At 34.9% G+C, this 16,025-nt stretch overlaps 1 protein-coding gene across 1 annotated transcript in view; it reads left to right on the top strand.

Annotated features, from left to right (window-relative positions):
* NHLRC2 (NHL repeat containing 2) overlaps positions 1 to 16,025 on the top strand; it is a 57,911-nt gene that overhangs the window by 21,954 nt on the left and 19,932 nt on the right. The window contains exons 4-5 of the mRNA XM_004763823.3: positions 946 to 1,067; positions 9,451 to 9,580. Coding sequence (XP_004763880.1) covers positions 946 to 1,067; positions 9,451 to 9,580 — 252 coding nt within the window. The remainder of the gene's footprint in view (positions 1 to 945; positions 1,068 to 9,450; positions 9,581 to 16,025) is intronic.

Raw genomic sequence — 16,025 nt, 5'->3', positions numbered from 1 at the left:
AAAGAAATTGCTTAGATCATTAGCTAGGAAGAGGTAGAGCTTAAACTAAGTCATGTGGGCTCTTGAGTTTATGTTCCTGGCCACTACGTTATACTACTTCTCTTACTAACATCTAGGACAGCAGAGTTCTGCAAAGCATAGTTTGGAAGTGCTGACTTACAGGCTTTGTATGGCTTATTGTCTGGTCACAGAGATAACACTTACATGTTTTTGTGTTGTGTACTCTCCACCCTTGAAACTCTGCATGTATTAGAGAAGTTGAGAAGTGGCCGTTAGACCAGAGCCACTCTTTGTCTTGCCAAGTGTTTATAGGATATTACAGAACTTTGTGGCAAAGTGAAATAGTAAATATGCAGGTTTCTTAACCTGGGGTACATAGACTATTAAGAAATGCTTGAATGGCCCCCAGGATCTAGGAACTCCTTGAAATTGTTTGTGACATCTTACAGGCATATATATTTTTCTAAGGAAAAGGTTCATAATTTTCTGTGTATTGCCAAAGGAGTATATCTTCCAAAATTGTTAAAAAATCATTCATCTACATGTGAAAAGATTAAAATTATTTTTAATTCTTTCTAGTCCAGGTAGTAGATAATTAAAATAGTTTAAAATATACATTCTCTTCTGATGTATGCTACTAAAGTAACCATTATCCAGTAAGCCCTGTCATTAGCAAAACTTTATCTTGAGATATAGTTTTTAGGTGAAAATATCATGCTATTTATATTAAAATCCCAGCTTTAAATACAAATTTTACTTATTTATTTTGGTTTGATTTATATATGTTGTAAGATGATTACCACAACAGGTTCAGCTAACATCCATCTTCCCCTATAGATACAATAAAAAGAAAATAAAGGAAAGAAAAATATTTGGGGGGGGGTGGCGGTGTTGAGATAACTTTTTAAGTGGAAAAAATTGTCTTGTGGCAATCTTGTCTTTTAGGACCCAACCCTGGAAGAAAAGATGGAATATTTTCAGAGTCAACTTTTAATTCACCACAGGGTGTAGCCATAAGGAATAATATTATATACGTGGCAGATACTGAAAACCACCTTATAAGAAAGGTAATTTTCAATTTTAAGGAAAGTTTTAATCTTCTACTCAGAAAAAAAATGGCATTTATGTGCTACATTAAATATTTCGAATGAGAGGGTGATACTTGAAACACTTCAAATCCTCCTTATTCCAGAGGTAACTGCTTTTGTTTTATTCTTAGGTAGCTTGTTTTTCTGTGTGTCAGCCTGTAGTTGTCACAGAAGACAAACCTGCCAATCAAGTTTTTTTTTTTATCCTTTTTTTCAAAGTGCCTAATCACCCCGAAACTTCTCATTTTGCGGTATTTTCCTAACCACTGTTTACAGAGTGATGCTATGTCCTTTTTTCAGTCAAATTTTCTCAAACCGAGAAAAAAAAATCATACCATTCCCACCTCCCTTCAGGTCTAATGCTTTGCTTGGAAATAATTATCAGTCAGTCTTAAAATTTGTTTTACTTCATTTTTAAAAATTATTTTTAAAAGATTTTATTTATTTATTTGAGAGCAAGAGACAGACAGACAAACAGTGACAGAGCACGAGCAGGGAAAGGAGGCAGAAGGAAAGGGAGAAACAGAGCTCCCTGCTGAGCAGGGGGCCCGATGCGGGACTCTACCAGATTCCTGGTACAGAGGTCATGACTTGAGCCAAAGGCAGATGCTTAGCTGACTGAGCCACCCAGGCACCCCTCGTTTTACCTCATTATAAAAGTTATATATGATTCTTATGTACTAAACATGAATTAATACATAAAGGTAAAAAAGGCTTGTACCATCTATTCTGGGTCCCTAGAGATAACTAATCATTGTTAAAATATTTGTCTTTTCAGTAATTTTCTACTCCTGTACAAATGAATTTATATTTAAAAGGTTGTCTCTAGAGAATCCTTTTTTAAACAAATGACATCATACTGTACATAATAATCTTCTGCAGTTCTTTCAAATTTGTTTTCCATACTAGTCATGTGAATGATGAGACTGCATAGTATCCCACCGTAGAAGTATTTTGTTATTTTAAACATCTCATATTAATAAATATTTTGGCTCTAATGCATTGGCCTTTATGTTGCTGTCTATTTAGAAAATAATTAAGTTCATCTAACCCATCCTGCCGAAGCACATGGTTTCAGGTACTTCCTTGTTTTTCTCATTTTTTTCTCTGTATTGATATTTGTGCCATTTGGCAATATTATCATGTAATATAATAGGAAAAAACATGTATAGAGCTTGTATACCACTTTAAGGTAAATTTCCATGAGGTCACAAAATTTATTTTTACTGGTGAAATCTCAAGCACCTAGGACAGAGGCTGGCCCATTATAGGTGTTCAATAGATATTTGTTGAATGAATTTTTGAGTAAATAACCTATTCAGTTTCTGAAGTGTGTATTCCTCTTAATTTGAAAACATCTGAGGCAAGGATTTTGTGGATTTGTTAATTAAGGCAGATTTATTCTTTATAAGTCTTAGAGACTTTGTTCTTAGAGACTTTAATATGTTAATATATTGTGAATACATTAGTTGGGGGATATATGTGCAGTATTTCTAAATTTATTTGACGGAGGAGTCTTTTTTAGGCAGACCTTTTTGTAGGATTAATGATTTTATGACATGTCACCATTTCCTGCTTTGGGAAAAAGTGCCTTTCTGTTGTTACCAATCCTTAAAGGTCACTGTTTCTTTATCATTGTCTTTTCAGGGTTGTATGTATGCTTCTATAATTCAGAATGGTGTCTGAGATATCTAACAAGGTGTTAAAATAGATAGTTAGCCCACAATATTCAGAGTGTACTTTTTATAATTCTGTAGTTTTTTCTTGCTTTAGAATGTAATGGGTTTTAGAGTATTCACTGCATTTCAACTACATTTTAAGTAGCATAATCACAAAAATTTAGACTACATGACCTTATTTTTAAATTATATGACTTAGTTTAATGTCTGCAAAATAAAGTGAGATGGAATTATTATTTCTTCTTTTTTTAAATATATAAAAATACGGACTGTAGTTTACTTTTGTTTAAGGCGGCATTTGCAGAAGATTGATCATATATATTCATATTTCACAGATATCACTGTTCCATGCAGACCTGACTTTTGTTTAGAATAATTTCCTTAGAAATTTAGAAATTCCTTTTTAGCCCCACTCTTGCTGTTCCTCCTACATAAACAGACCTGTAGCCAGTCGTTCTGGCATGTTTAATTCACATCTTTCTATTTGTATATGACCTTGTAAGATATAACGTTTGCGTGTGTTTTTCCAACAACTTTATTGTGATGTATTTTATATAGCACTCATTTCAGGTATACAATCCGAGAATTTTTAGGAAATGTACATAAGTTGTACAGCCATGACTGTAAGTTGTTTTTAGAACATTTTCAGTCCCCCATAAGAACCCTCATGCCCAATTACAGTTAATCCCTGTTTTTAGGCCCAGCCCTAATCTACTTTCTGCCTATAAATTTGCCTCTTTTGAACATATCATAGAAATAGAATCATATAATATATGGCCTTTTGTGTCATCTTTTATTCTGAGCAATGTTTTTGAAGTTCATCTGTGATGTAGCTTATCAGCAGTTTATTCTTTGTATTGCTGACTAGCATTCCATTGTATAGCGTACCATATTTTTTCCATCAGTTGATAGACATTTAGTGTGTTTCCGATTTTTTGGTTGTTATGAATTCATGTATAAGTTTTATGTAAACACATATTTTCTTTTTTTTTTTTTAAGATTTATTTATTTATTTGACAGAGATCACAAGTAGGCAGAGAGACAGGCAGAGAGAAGGGGGAAGCAGGCTCCCTGCTGAGCAGAGAGCCTGATGTTGGGCTCAATCCCAGGACCCTGGGATCATGACCTGAGCCGAAGGCAGAGGCTTTAACCCACTGAGCCACCCAGGCGCCCCGTAAACTCATATTTTCATTTCTCCTGGGTAGATACCTAATTAAAGGAATTATTGAATTATATGTTTTATATTTTATGTTTAACTTCTTAAGAAACTGCTGAACTTTTCCACAGTGCTGGTACCATTTTACATTTCTACCTGCAATATTTGTGGGTTCCATTTTTTCCAAATCTTCACCATTATTTATTATTTTCCATTTTTTAAGTTCTAGCCCTCTTACTAGGCATGATTTGGCCTCTGGGGTTTTGTTAATTATTTCCCTAATGAGTAAAGATGTCAAGCATCTGTTCCCATCCTTATGGATCTCTTGTATATCTTCTTTAGAGGAAGTGTCTGTTCAGATTCTTTACCTGTTTTTTTTTTTTTTAAGATTTTATTTATTTATTTGACAGACAGAGACCACAAGTAAGCAGAGAGGCAGGCAGAGAGAGAGGAGGAAGCAGGCTCCCCGCTGAGCAGAGAGCCCGATGTGGGGCTCGATCCCAGGACGCTGGGATCATGACCCGAGCCGAAGGCAGAGGCTTTAACCCACTGAGCCACCCAGGCGCCCCCTTTACCTGTTTTTTAACTTGGTTGCATTTCTTCTAATTGAGTTGTAAGAGTTCTCTGTATATTCTAGATACAAATCCCTATAGGATATGTGATTTTTCAGACACTTTCTCACATTTGGTGGGTTGTCTTTTTCACTTTCTTAATCATACCTTTTGATGTTAAGAGTTTTAAATTTTGATGATTCCCAATTGTTTCCTTTCATTGCTTATGCTTTTGGTGTCTTATATAAGATTACATTGCCAAATGCAAGATCATGAAGATTTACTCCTGTGTTTTCCTCTGAGAATTTGATAGTTATGGCCCCTTAAGTTCAGTATTTGCTCCATTTTTAATTTATTTTTTTTATATGACGTTAGATAGGGGTCCAACCTAATTCTTTTGAATGTGGATATCCAGTTATCCCAGAATCGTGTATTGAAGAGACTTTTATCTCCATTTTCCCCACAAAACATATAATTTTGTGAAATGTTTTTTTCTCCATTGAGTAGTCTTGGCAACCTTTAGAAAATAATTACTCATACCTGCATGGGTTTATTTCTGGAGTCTATTCCAGTGACATATGTATCAGTTCTTATGCCTGTATCACAGTAACTTTTTTTTTTAAGATTTTATTTATTTATTTATTTGACAGAGAGAGATCACAAGCAGGCAGAGAGGCAGGCAGGCAGAGAGGAGGAAGCAGGCTCCCTGCTGAGCAGAGAGCCGGATGCGGGGTTTGATCCCAGGACTCTGAGATCATGACCTGAGCCGAAGGCAGCGGCTTAACCCACTGAGCCACCCACACAGTAACTTTTAATAAGTTTTTAAATCAGGAAGTAGGAGTCCTCCCATTTTCTTCTTTTTCAGCACCGTTGTAACTGTTCTGAGTCCCTTTCAATTCCATGTGAATTTTAGGATTAGCCTGTCCATTCCTGTAAAGTCCTGTTTGTTTCTCATGTAAATAATTATATTGTCTGGAAAAACAAATGGGAGTTTTATCTTTTCTCTTCTTATTTTTGTACATCTTATTGTTGGCAAAAATCTCAAATGCCTTTAAACATTGGCAGTAATAGTATATGTCTTGTCATGCTCATAATCTTAAAGGGGGTAAATTTTCTCCAGAATTTTAATATTTTTTATAACTTTGGGAAATAAAATTATTCATGAGGCTAAACTTTCTATTCCTGGTTTTAAGAATTATTTTATAATTTTGTGAAATGCATTTTCTACATTTATTGAAATAATTTTTTGCCCTCGGTGTCTTGATGTAATGAGTTAATAGATTTTTGATGTTCAGTCCACCTTTTTATTCTTGTGATAAATCTTACCTAATCATGATGTTTTTTTTAAAAAAGTCAAGTTGGATTTGATTATCCCAAATTAAATATTTTAAAAATTCATGTTCATAAATTAAATGGCTGTATATTTTCTTATACTTTTCTCACCTGATTTTGGAATCAAGGTCACACCAGCTTCATCAAATAATTAATTTTGCTTTTTTTGCTTTTTTTTTCTTTTAGTAATTTGTCTAACATTAGAATTAATAGTTTTTGAATATTCATTAAAACTCCTCTTAACATCACCTGGACCTGTGGCTTTTGCAAGAGGAATTATTATAACAAGTCTTTGATACATCTCTCTCTTTTTTAAAAATTGTATTTATTTATTTGAGATAGAATGAGAGAGAGAGAGAGAGCACAAGCACAAGGAGCAGCATGCAGAGGGAGAGGCAAACTCCCTGCTGAGCAGGGAGCTCAATGTGGGCTTGATCCCAGGACTCTCAGGATTATGACCTGAGCTGAAGGCAGACGCTTAACCTACTGAGCCACTCAGGTGCCCCAAGTCTTAAATACATTTCTTAAGTCAAGATGTATTTCAAGGACCCAGCTCTAGATGCCTATTGTATTTTTGCAGATTAGGTTCAGTAAAAATATAAATAAGGTTACATTGATGAATATTCTTTACATTTTCAGGAGATTAAAGAATGGCCACTAAAAATAATGCAGGAGGATACTGCTTAACTAATTCAATGTAATTCACCATAGTAACAGAATAAAAGATAATAACCATATGATTGCTTTGCTAGATTAGCTATTAAATGTTTTTAAATGTTTTTCTGTTTATGATAAAATTAGTAAACATGAAATGAACATCTTCAGTATGATAAAGGGCATCTATAAGAATCTTAGAGCTATGCTTAATGCAAATTATTGAATGCCTTTCCTCCAAGATTGGTAACAAGGCAAGGATCCCCATTCTCACCACATCTGTTAAAAATTATACTGGAAGTACTAGCCATTGTAATAAGGCAAGAAAAAGAAAAGGCATACAGGCTGAAAAGAACTGTCTTTATTTGGTAATTGCATATCAGCTATGTAGAAAATTCTAGGAAATCTATGAGAAAAACTGCTTGAATAAGTCAATTTAGGAAGGTTGCTGATCAGTATAAAAAGAACAACAGTATTTTTATATACTAGTAATGTTTAGAATTTTATAATTTTATTTACAGTAATAGAAAATACAGGGAATAAGTTAACAAAATACATGAATTTTAAAATTTTATAGTAATAAAACACAAAATAAATTTAACATTGCTGAGAAAAATTAATCCAGTGATTGGATTGGAAGGCTCAAGATTAAGATATCTAGTCTCTCCAAATTGACCTGTAGATTTAATGCAATCTCAAATAAAAATTCCATCAAGCTGTTTGTTTTGTTTTGTTTTAAAGAGAATGACAAGTGGATTCCAATATTTTTACATGGAGGTTTGAAAACAAAGGATTTATTGTATCTATAACAGTCTTGGAAAAATAAAGTTAAAAGATACACCATGTGATTTAAAGACAGTGTAATATACTAAGTCAAGACAGTGTGATACTTTTATAAGGATAGCATCAAAGTAATAAGGGAGAAAGGAAAGTCATTTCTACCTATTGTGCTTGAACAACTAGATACTCATTTGGGGGGGAAAAAGACATATGACCCCTATCTCACACATCATATTACAAACATCAATTCAGTATGCATCACAGACCTAAATGTAAATGTTAAAGCTATGAAGTTTTTAGAAGAAAACATGAGAATCTTTGTGACTTGCAGATAGGCAAGGTTTCTCAAAGACAGAACACAAACAGTCATAAAAAAGATAAATTTGAATTTATCAGAATTTAAAACTTACTAAAATTTACTATTAAGACCATGAAGACAAGCTACAGTCTATCAGAAATTAGTCACAAAAATTTACAAAACATATCCAAAGGGACTAAGATCCATGAAATACAGAGTTTCCTACAGATAAAAAATGGGCAAGGATTTGAACAGACCTTCTTTCAAAAGATGTAAGAATGACCACAAACCCATAAAGTAATGAACATCATGGGTTAAAAAGGAAATGCAAAGTGAAACCATAATGAAATACATACACTATAATGGTTAAAATTAAAAAGACTGACAAAGAAAGAAAAAAAGAACAACTGACTACACCATAGGTTTGCAAGGATGTGGAGTAATTGGAACTTGTATACATTGGAGGCAATACAGAAATGATAGACCAACTTCAGGCAGTTTTGTTTTGTTTTAATCAAACTAATCCTGTAACATGGCAGTGACAGTCCTGGGTATGTACAAAAGAGAAGTTAAAAGATACCTTCACCAAAAGACTTAACACAAGAATATCGAGAGCAACTCTATTTGAAGGCCCCAAACTGGAACTAGTCCAGGTATCCATCAGTAGGAAAATAAGTAAATGAACTGTGGTATATTCCTATCATGAAATACTGCTCAGCAGTAAAAAGGAACAAACTACATGGATATGAATAAATCTCAAAAACCTGGTAAGTGAAAGAAGCCTCATACACAAGAGTCCATACTGTTTGATTCAGTTTATCTCAAGTCCTGGAAGAGCTACAGCTGACTGACCTGTGATGGAAAAACAGTACTAGTTGCCTTTGGGGGTAGGAGAGATTGGAAGGAGGCTTGCAGGGACTTACTGGAGTGAAGATAACATTTAGTATCTTTATGTAAATTGAGGCTGCAATGCATTTGTGATAATTCATTGAATGGTACACTTAAGATATGTGCATTTCATTGTAAGTCTCGGCTCCCAAAAAAAAGGGAACTGAAAAAATATACAATTCTTGTTAATTATAAGCCTGTTGAGATATTTAGGGCCAGTGTACTGATGTTTATGGTGTACTTTGAAATGCATCTAAAAGTGTAAATGGGTAGCTCAGTAAGATATGTGAAAAGCAAGTAAATGAAATGTTGATAGGAGGTTGCAGGTATATAGATCTTTGATGCAAAATTCTTTCAACTTTTGTGTTTGATAATTTTCATGGTAAATGTAGGTGGAAGGATTTTAGGAGATTAAACCAAAGTGCCTTTTTTCAGTAGACTTCATTTTTCCAGTTTATAAAGTGGAGGCAATGTAATCTAATAGAGCTAGAACTAACTGGGTTTAAATCCCAGATCTTTGTCTTACCTTTATGATCTGTGCATCAGTTTCCTCAATATTAATCAAAATCACAGTCACAGGTTATTGTGAGGATGGATGGATGGATGATTCTTGGATCAGTGCCTAGCACATATTAAGATCTATAATTGTCAGTTACTAGTCAAGCTTAATTGAAATACATATGTTTACTTTTAAGAAACATGCACCTTTCTAGATTTTGCTTTGAAATTTCAAATTTCACTTTCTTCAACACCTTTTATAGTTAAGATGACATCAGCACCAATCCTTGTAGAGTCCAATGATGAGGAAAGCAGGGAGTGGGTGGCTGGGGAAATGAAAAGGACTGTGTTTTGTGCATTTGAATAACAAGCTCCCCCTATTCTTGATTAGTCCTTTTTTAGCTTTTTATTTTTTAGGAGTATTTGTGTTGCAAAAACATTCTATATGTTCTATTGGAAATCTTCATGTACCAAAGGGGGGAAAAAAAGGTAACATACATTGCATAAAACATGTTAATTTTTATAGATTGATCTAGAAGCTGAGATGGTGAGCACTGTAGCTGGCATTGGAATTCAAGGTACAGATAAAGAAGGCGGAGCTCAAGGAGAAGAACAACCCATTAGTTCCCCTTGGGATGTAGTTTTTGGAACTTCAGGTATGTAAACTTTTAATACTAAATATAAGTAAACTTTGCAACAAATGTTAAGATTTTTAAAATATTCTGGGGACATTCATTTGGATTAATTCTAATTGCTGCTTGTTTTATACTTTCATTGCCTGTGGTGGGATTTATTGTGTAAAAATAAAGCTAGCAGTAATAAATATAACTTACAGTATACATTGTTACATATAACATTGTATATTATATTTTATACACAAGATAGACTATATATTACTCTAATGTTAAATTTTGTCTTAGCTGCAGTTTCCAATTAATACAGTTCTGAATAGTTTTACATTGGAAAGATTGTAGTTTCATAACCTAAAGTGATTATTCATGAACTGTGCTATTTAAGAATGTCCTTTTTATTTACTCTAGTATGAAATCAAGAAATGATAGCTGGGTTTTTTTTTTAGATTATTAAAATTTGCATTGAAATATTAATAGCTCCATTTAGGTAATTAAAGAAAACTTTACTAAATTATGTAGATATCGATAATGGATGAAATTTACATTATCTTTATAACTTTATTACTTGTATTAATTGACTAAAAATAATCTTGGAACATTAGTACTCTTATTTTTCATTGGCCCTCAGTGATTCTGAGATAGTAACCTATTATGTAAAACCAGAGTAATGAATAAAGAAAGTTAGTAGAATACATTGAAAATAGAATTTGGGACTAAATGGTTTGTATGATCTGAATTATATTTATAGAGTGAATAAGCACTAGTTTAGTTTAGTGGCTTTACATTTGAGATAATTTCCTATTGTGATGTTAATCCGGTTATAATTCAAAGACCTTAATTTTTTCCATTGTGATTAACTTTATAAAGCTTTTAATATTCATAAAATAATTGAATGAACTTCTGGTACTACTGCACTTATGATATCAACTTGGGTATTTGCATAAGTTACTTTGCGACTTTTTTTTTTGGAATTTTGTTTTAGTGGCTCACAGGGAGAAGGGGTTGGAAAGGGAGGGGAGCAGTGTCCCAAGGCACAATCAATAAGGGGATGTATGCAGAGAATTTTAAAACAGCAGTAAAAGCAGATATAGTTCAGTCTTCTTTTTGTCACCGTGCTCCCTCAATTCTAAATATTTGAGGGTTAAAAATTCTTATCCCCACCAGGACTTGTCTATCAGCCCTGCCTCCTTGCCTTTGATTCACTGAGCTATTTGAACATAAACCTTATAGACAGAAAAATAGTTTGAAACCTGTCTCTCAGTAAAATAGTCAAAGTGGATGAGAATGGTTACTTCGGTATATGCTGTCACCCTCCCTCATGGGAAAAAGAAAATTTTTCTCTGGTTAGCATGTAAGCCCCGAGGGATTTGAAGCGAATAGTGCGTATAACATTTCAGTTAAAGATATTTATGTTTTGCAACTTAAAACTTGTTTTTACTGTATTTGTTAGTAATTGCTACAATAACACTTCATAAGAAATCATCCCAAAACTCATACAAACCTCAAGCTTTATCTTTTACTCATACACACACACACACACACACACACACACACACACACACAGGATTGGGGTTCAGCTGATGAAGTCTAAGCCTGGACTAAGTTCCAGACTGTTTCTTGGGTCTAGATCTGCCCCGTTTGTTTCTCAACCTCCTGAACCAGCCGCTGTCTGAAGCACATTCTTTTGCCAAAAGACAGGAGCACAGGAGAGTAAACCTCAGTGAAACACATTTTAAGCCTTTGCTCATGTCGTATCTGCTTATTTACTGTTACTAAGCATATCACACAAGTAAGCTCAAAGTCATGGAGCAGGGATATGCACTTTGCCTGCAGTGAGGACATGGTAAGGGTATGGATGTACAGTACTACAACCGAGGAGTGAAGAATTAAAACTAGTTAATTCCGTCTGCCACATAAATCAATTTGCATTGCTTAAAAACAGGATATACTTTACTGGATACTTTATTTAGTTGGATTTCTTTAAGGATTTTTTCTAGGCTAAAAGATTTTCATACTTCATAGCATGGAATCTCTGGTTGTTTATTTCCTATTGAGAATGCACCCAAATTGTTTTCTAAGGGAAATCTTGGCTGTAGAGACAAGTACCCTCCCAGCTTCCAACTGGAGTAACGTGCTGAGACTGCCGTCTTTATTAAGCTCAACTTCTCGATAAGGGAAGTGAGTCCTGCCTTAGCTTAACATTTCACTTATGACTTAGAATAGCTTCACTCCAGGTACATAATCTTGAATGCACTCAAGCTTAACACCTTTCAAAATATTAAGAGAAAATGGTTTTCAAGCACTACTTGAAGGACCTGTAATCACAATGACTGCTCTAGTAGAAGAGTTTTTAACCTTCAGTCGTATACCCCAAGCATTTCTGGTTAGGCTTTTTTGAGGTACTTAAACTTCTCAGAAATTCTGTATAAGATTTGCAGGGGGCAGAGTGCACCTGGGTGGCTCAGTCAGTGAAGCGTCTGCCTTCGACTCAGGTCATGATCCCAGGGTCCTGGGATCGAGCCCCTCATCAGGTTCCCTGCTCCGTGGCAAGCCTGCTTCTCCCTCTCCCACTCCGCCTGATTGTGTTCCTTCTCTCAGTGTCAAATAAATAAATAAAGTCTTAAAAAGAAAGATTTGGGGGAATTGGTCAGTTTTTCATCGGAATTTCAAAGTTGTACATTACCCGAAAGCATTTTCAGAGCCACTGCTCTCAAATACTCTAAAATCGAGTCCTGGATTAATGTATATTGTCAGAGTATGGGGAAAGTGGTATTGGTTCTTACAGTTTTTACTAAATAGTATTTTGGCATTGTGTCATTCATTAAAAAATGTATCGACACATATATATCTGTATGTGTGTATATGTATCTGATAGTACGTATTTCATCAAAATAGAGTCCTTTGGGACACGTTATGATTTTTACTATAGGGATTTGTTGGTAGTTAAATCATTACCTTATAAATAAATTTCTCTACTAGAGAAATTTTTTTCTGATCTCTATATTATAGATAATACTTTTTTCCTAAGTATTAAGTTTGATTTAAGCTCTTGATAATTTGAATATCATAACTGATTTTATTTGCTTTGTTGTACTGATTGCTAGAAAACAGAGAAGTTATCTTTAGTAAAGTATAATGGAAACATGGCATTCTTTTTTTATTTTTAAGATTTTATTTGTTTATTTGACGGAGATTACAAGTAGGCAGAGAGGCAGGTAGCGGGATGGCGGGGAGAAGCAGGCTCTCCACTGAGCAGAGAGCCTGATGCAGGGCTCGATCCCAGGAAGCTGAGATCATGACCTGAGCGAAGGCAGAGGCTTAACCCACTGAGCCACCCAGGAACCCTGGCATTCATTTTTTGCTATCAGTACAGCTACATCTCTTTTCTACCCTATTTACTTACTGCTTCAATTTTTTATTTTAAATTTATTGGTATTTCTTTGTACACTACCTGAATCCTTTGTGGAAATAAAAGAAGTAAATGAAGTAGAATCCATTACTGATGTGATTGACTATAATTGGTCCATATTGGGAAAAAAATTTTTAAATCTGAGAATCATAAAAGTAAAAATACTTTCTTCTAAGAATTACAAATGAACATTTTTTAAAAATATTTTATTTATTTATTTGACAGAGATCACAAGTAGGCAGAGAGGCAGGCAGAGAGAGAGGAGGAAGCAGGCTCCCTGCCAAGCAGAGAGTCTGATGTGGGGCTCGATCCCAGGACCCTGAGATCATGACCTGAGCCAAAGGCAGAGGCTTTAACCCACTGAGCCACCCAGGCGCCCCACATATGTACATTTTTAAGGCAGTCTTTCGAGGTAGGACCAAAGCCGTCATGTAGGCTCTGACAAGTCTTGTACCACTCCGTATCAACTGTTAGGGTTTCCTTAAAGTGTGATGAGAATTTTGAAACACTTGGAAGGAAGTCCGAGGGCTGCGGTGTTTTTAACTTAACTCTTTCAATTGTCTTTCCACACTTAGTTTAACAATTTGACTTGGCTACTTGCTTTTATTAAGTCTTTCCGAAGTATTCAATTTTGTTTTCATAAAAAGAGCTTTCCATTTGCATTCTTAGTGAATTGGTTGCTGTATAAATAAATTATGTAATCGTACAACTAGTTTAAACAGATGTGGAATTAAACGCAACTTGAAGGGGACTAGCTTAGAAAAATTGTTCTTCTAAACACTTGGGGTTTTTAACACTTTAAGAGAATATGTGTGAAATTCTGGTATAGTTGTGAGTTTGAGAGAGGATGGAATTAATCAGGAGGAAAACATGGAAACTAGATTCAGGGTTGTGGTATCTTCCTCCGTGAGGCTGTCTTGCAGTGCAGACAATGGCCCCCAGCTCCAGCTAGCATTTGCAGACAAGTCTCAGGCATCTGAGTAAGACATCAAGGTACAGAAGAGACCTAAATATGATTTCTCTTACAGAAAGTTGACTACGAAGCAAGACTATACAGTTGACCTTTGAATATGCAGGGGTTAGGGACACTGACCTCCCCGCGGGGAAAAATCTGCATGTAACTTTGACTCTCCCCAAACTTAACTATTTATACTTAACTATTACTTAACTATTAATAGCCTTACTGACAGCATTAACAGTTGATTGACGCGTAGTTTGTATATTGTATGTATTTAATGCTGTGTGTTTTTTTTTTAAGATTTTGTTCATTTGTTTGTTAGAGCATGCAAGCAGGGAAAGCAGCAGAGGGAGCGGGAGAGGGAGAGGGAGAAGCAGGCTCCCTACTGAGCAGGGAGCCTAATACAGGACTAGATCCCAGCATCCTGGGATCATGACCTGAGCCAAAGGCAGACACTTCACCAACTGAGTCACTCAGGCGTCCCTATATACTGTATTCTTACAAAAAAGTAACCTAGACAAAAGAAAATGTTAAGAAAATCATAAGAGAGGGGCACCTGGGTGGCTCGGTGGGTTAAAGCCTCTGCCTTCGGCTCAGGTCATGATCTCAGGGTTCTGGGATCGAGCCCCGCTTTGGGCTCTCTGCTCGGCAGGGAGCCTGCTTCCTCCTCTCTCTGCCTGCCTCTCTGCCTACTTGTGATCTCTATCTGTCAAATAAATAAATAAAATCTTTAAAAAAAAATCATAAGAGAAAATACAATTACAGTACTATACTGTATTGATTGAAAAAAATCTGTGCATAAGTGGACCCATGTAGTTCAGATCTGTTTTCAGTGGTCAACTGTTCGTTGAGAGATCCATCCAGACATAGTAAAATTAAAAAAGAAAAAATATGAAAAACAGAAATTTTTAGACTAGTGGTTCCTTGTGGGAAAAAGAGGGGATATGATCATGGAAGGATGCATGAGGTTTTCAAATAATATTCTTCTTCAGCTTGGTTGTGTGCATAGATTTTTAGTTAATAAACTTTATATATAAGGCATCCATTTGTATGGTTTTTTTTTAATTTTTTAAGGTTTTATTTATTTATTTGACAGTGAGAGATCACAAGTAGGCAGAGAGGCAGGCAAAGAGAGAGGAGGAAGCAGGTTCCCCACCGAGCAGAGAGCCCGATGCAGAGTCTGATGTGGGGCTCGATCCCAGGACCCTGTGATCATGACCTGAGCCGAAAGCAGAGGCCTTAACCCAGAACCACCCAGGCGCCCCTGTATGTATGTTTAATTAAAAATTGAACTTTAAAAACAATAGATTAGGTAAAGAATGAAAAATAATGTGGATGAATACACAACTGAATGTGTATCTTATCAAGAGGCCCATTTAAGAAACAACATACTTCAGGAGCTTAGAGAAAGGTACTTAAGTACCTCTGATTATTTAAATATACATGTATTGTGAAGGTGCATGTATGTATTTTAAATGGTGACTAATGGGCTAAATATTTAGCCCAGTCATGCCATCACAGTAATAAAAGCATAAAAATAACACAAAATAATTTTTACAAAAGAGATTGTTTCATCTTTGTTCATTTTTTTATCACTGTGAATAATGGTCAGAGCTTCATAATGCACTAAAAATAATTACTAGCTACAATAAATTTATAGGTTTTCAGAATCTTCACGGTTTTTCTAAGAGCTTTTTTATCATAAAGGTCAAAACCCCTGCTAGTCTCAAAGTACTTTAGACGTTACCTGATTTAGAATAATTTATGGAAAGGACAATGTGCCCGAATCCCATTAACCTTCCCTGGCCCTTTAATCAGCATTTTATAATTTAGCTGTTCTTCTACAACTTTAAATGATTGAAATCCAGCTGTTTAGTATGCTAGTCTAAAAATCTAGTGTTGGTACTTATGTGCTTAGATAATATGCTTCTTTGATTTCCATTAATAAGCTATAAAATATAAAAAACACCCTCTAAAGTAGATGAGATTTTTTTGAGGAATAAACTTTATACAGCGTGACTAATGTGTTTTTATTTTGTTAAAATGGTTTCATATTTAAAACTTGAGAGAAGATTCTTTTATTATCTTATCACATTGACTTT

This window comes from Mustela putorius, unplaced genomic scaffold (assembly GCF_011764305.1).
Source record: "Mustela putorius furo isolate JIRA1106 unplaced genomic scaffold, ASM1176430v1.1 tig00003909_pilon_pilon_pilon, whole genome shotgun sequence".
Classification (NCBI taxonomy): domain Eukaryota; kingdom Metazoa; phylum Chordata; class Mammalia; order Carnivora; family Mustelidae; genus Mustela; species Mustela putorius.
Note: the sequence above shows the minus strand (reverse complement) of the source record. Positions and strands in the feature narration are given on the sequence as shown.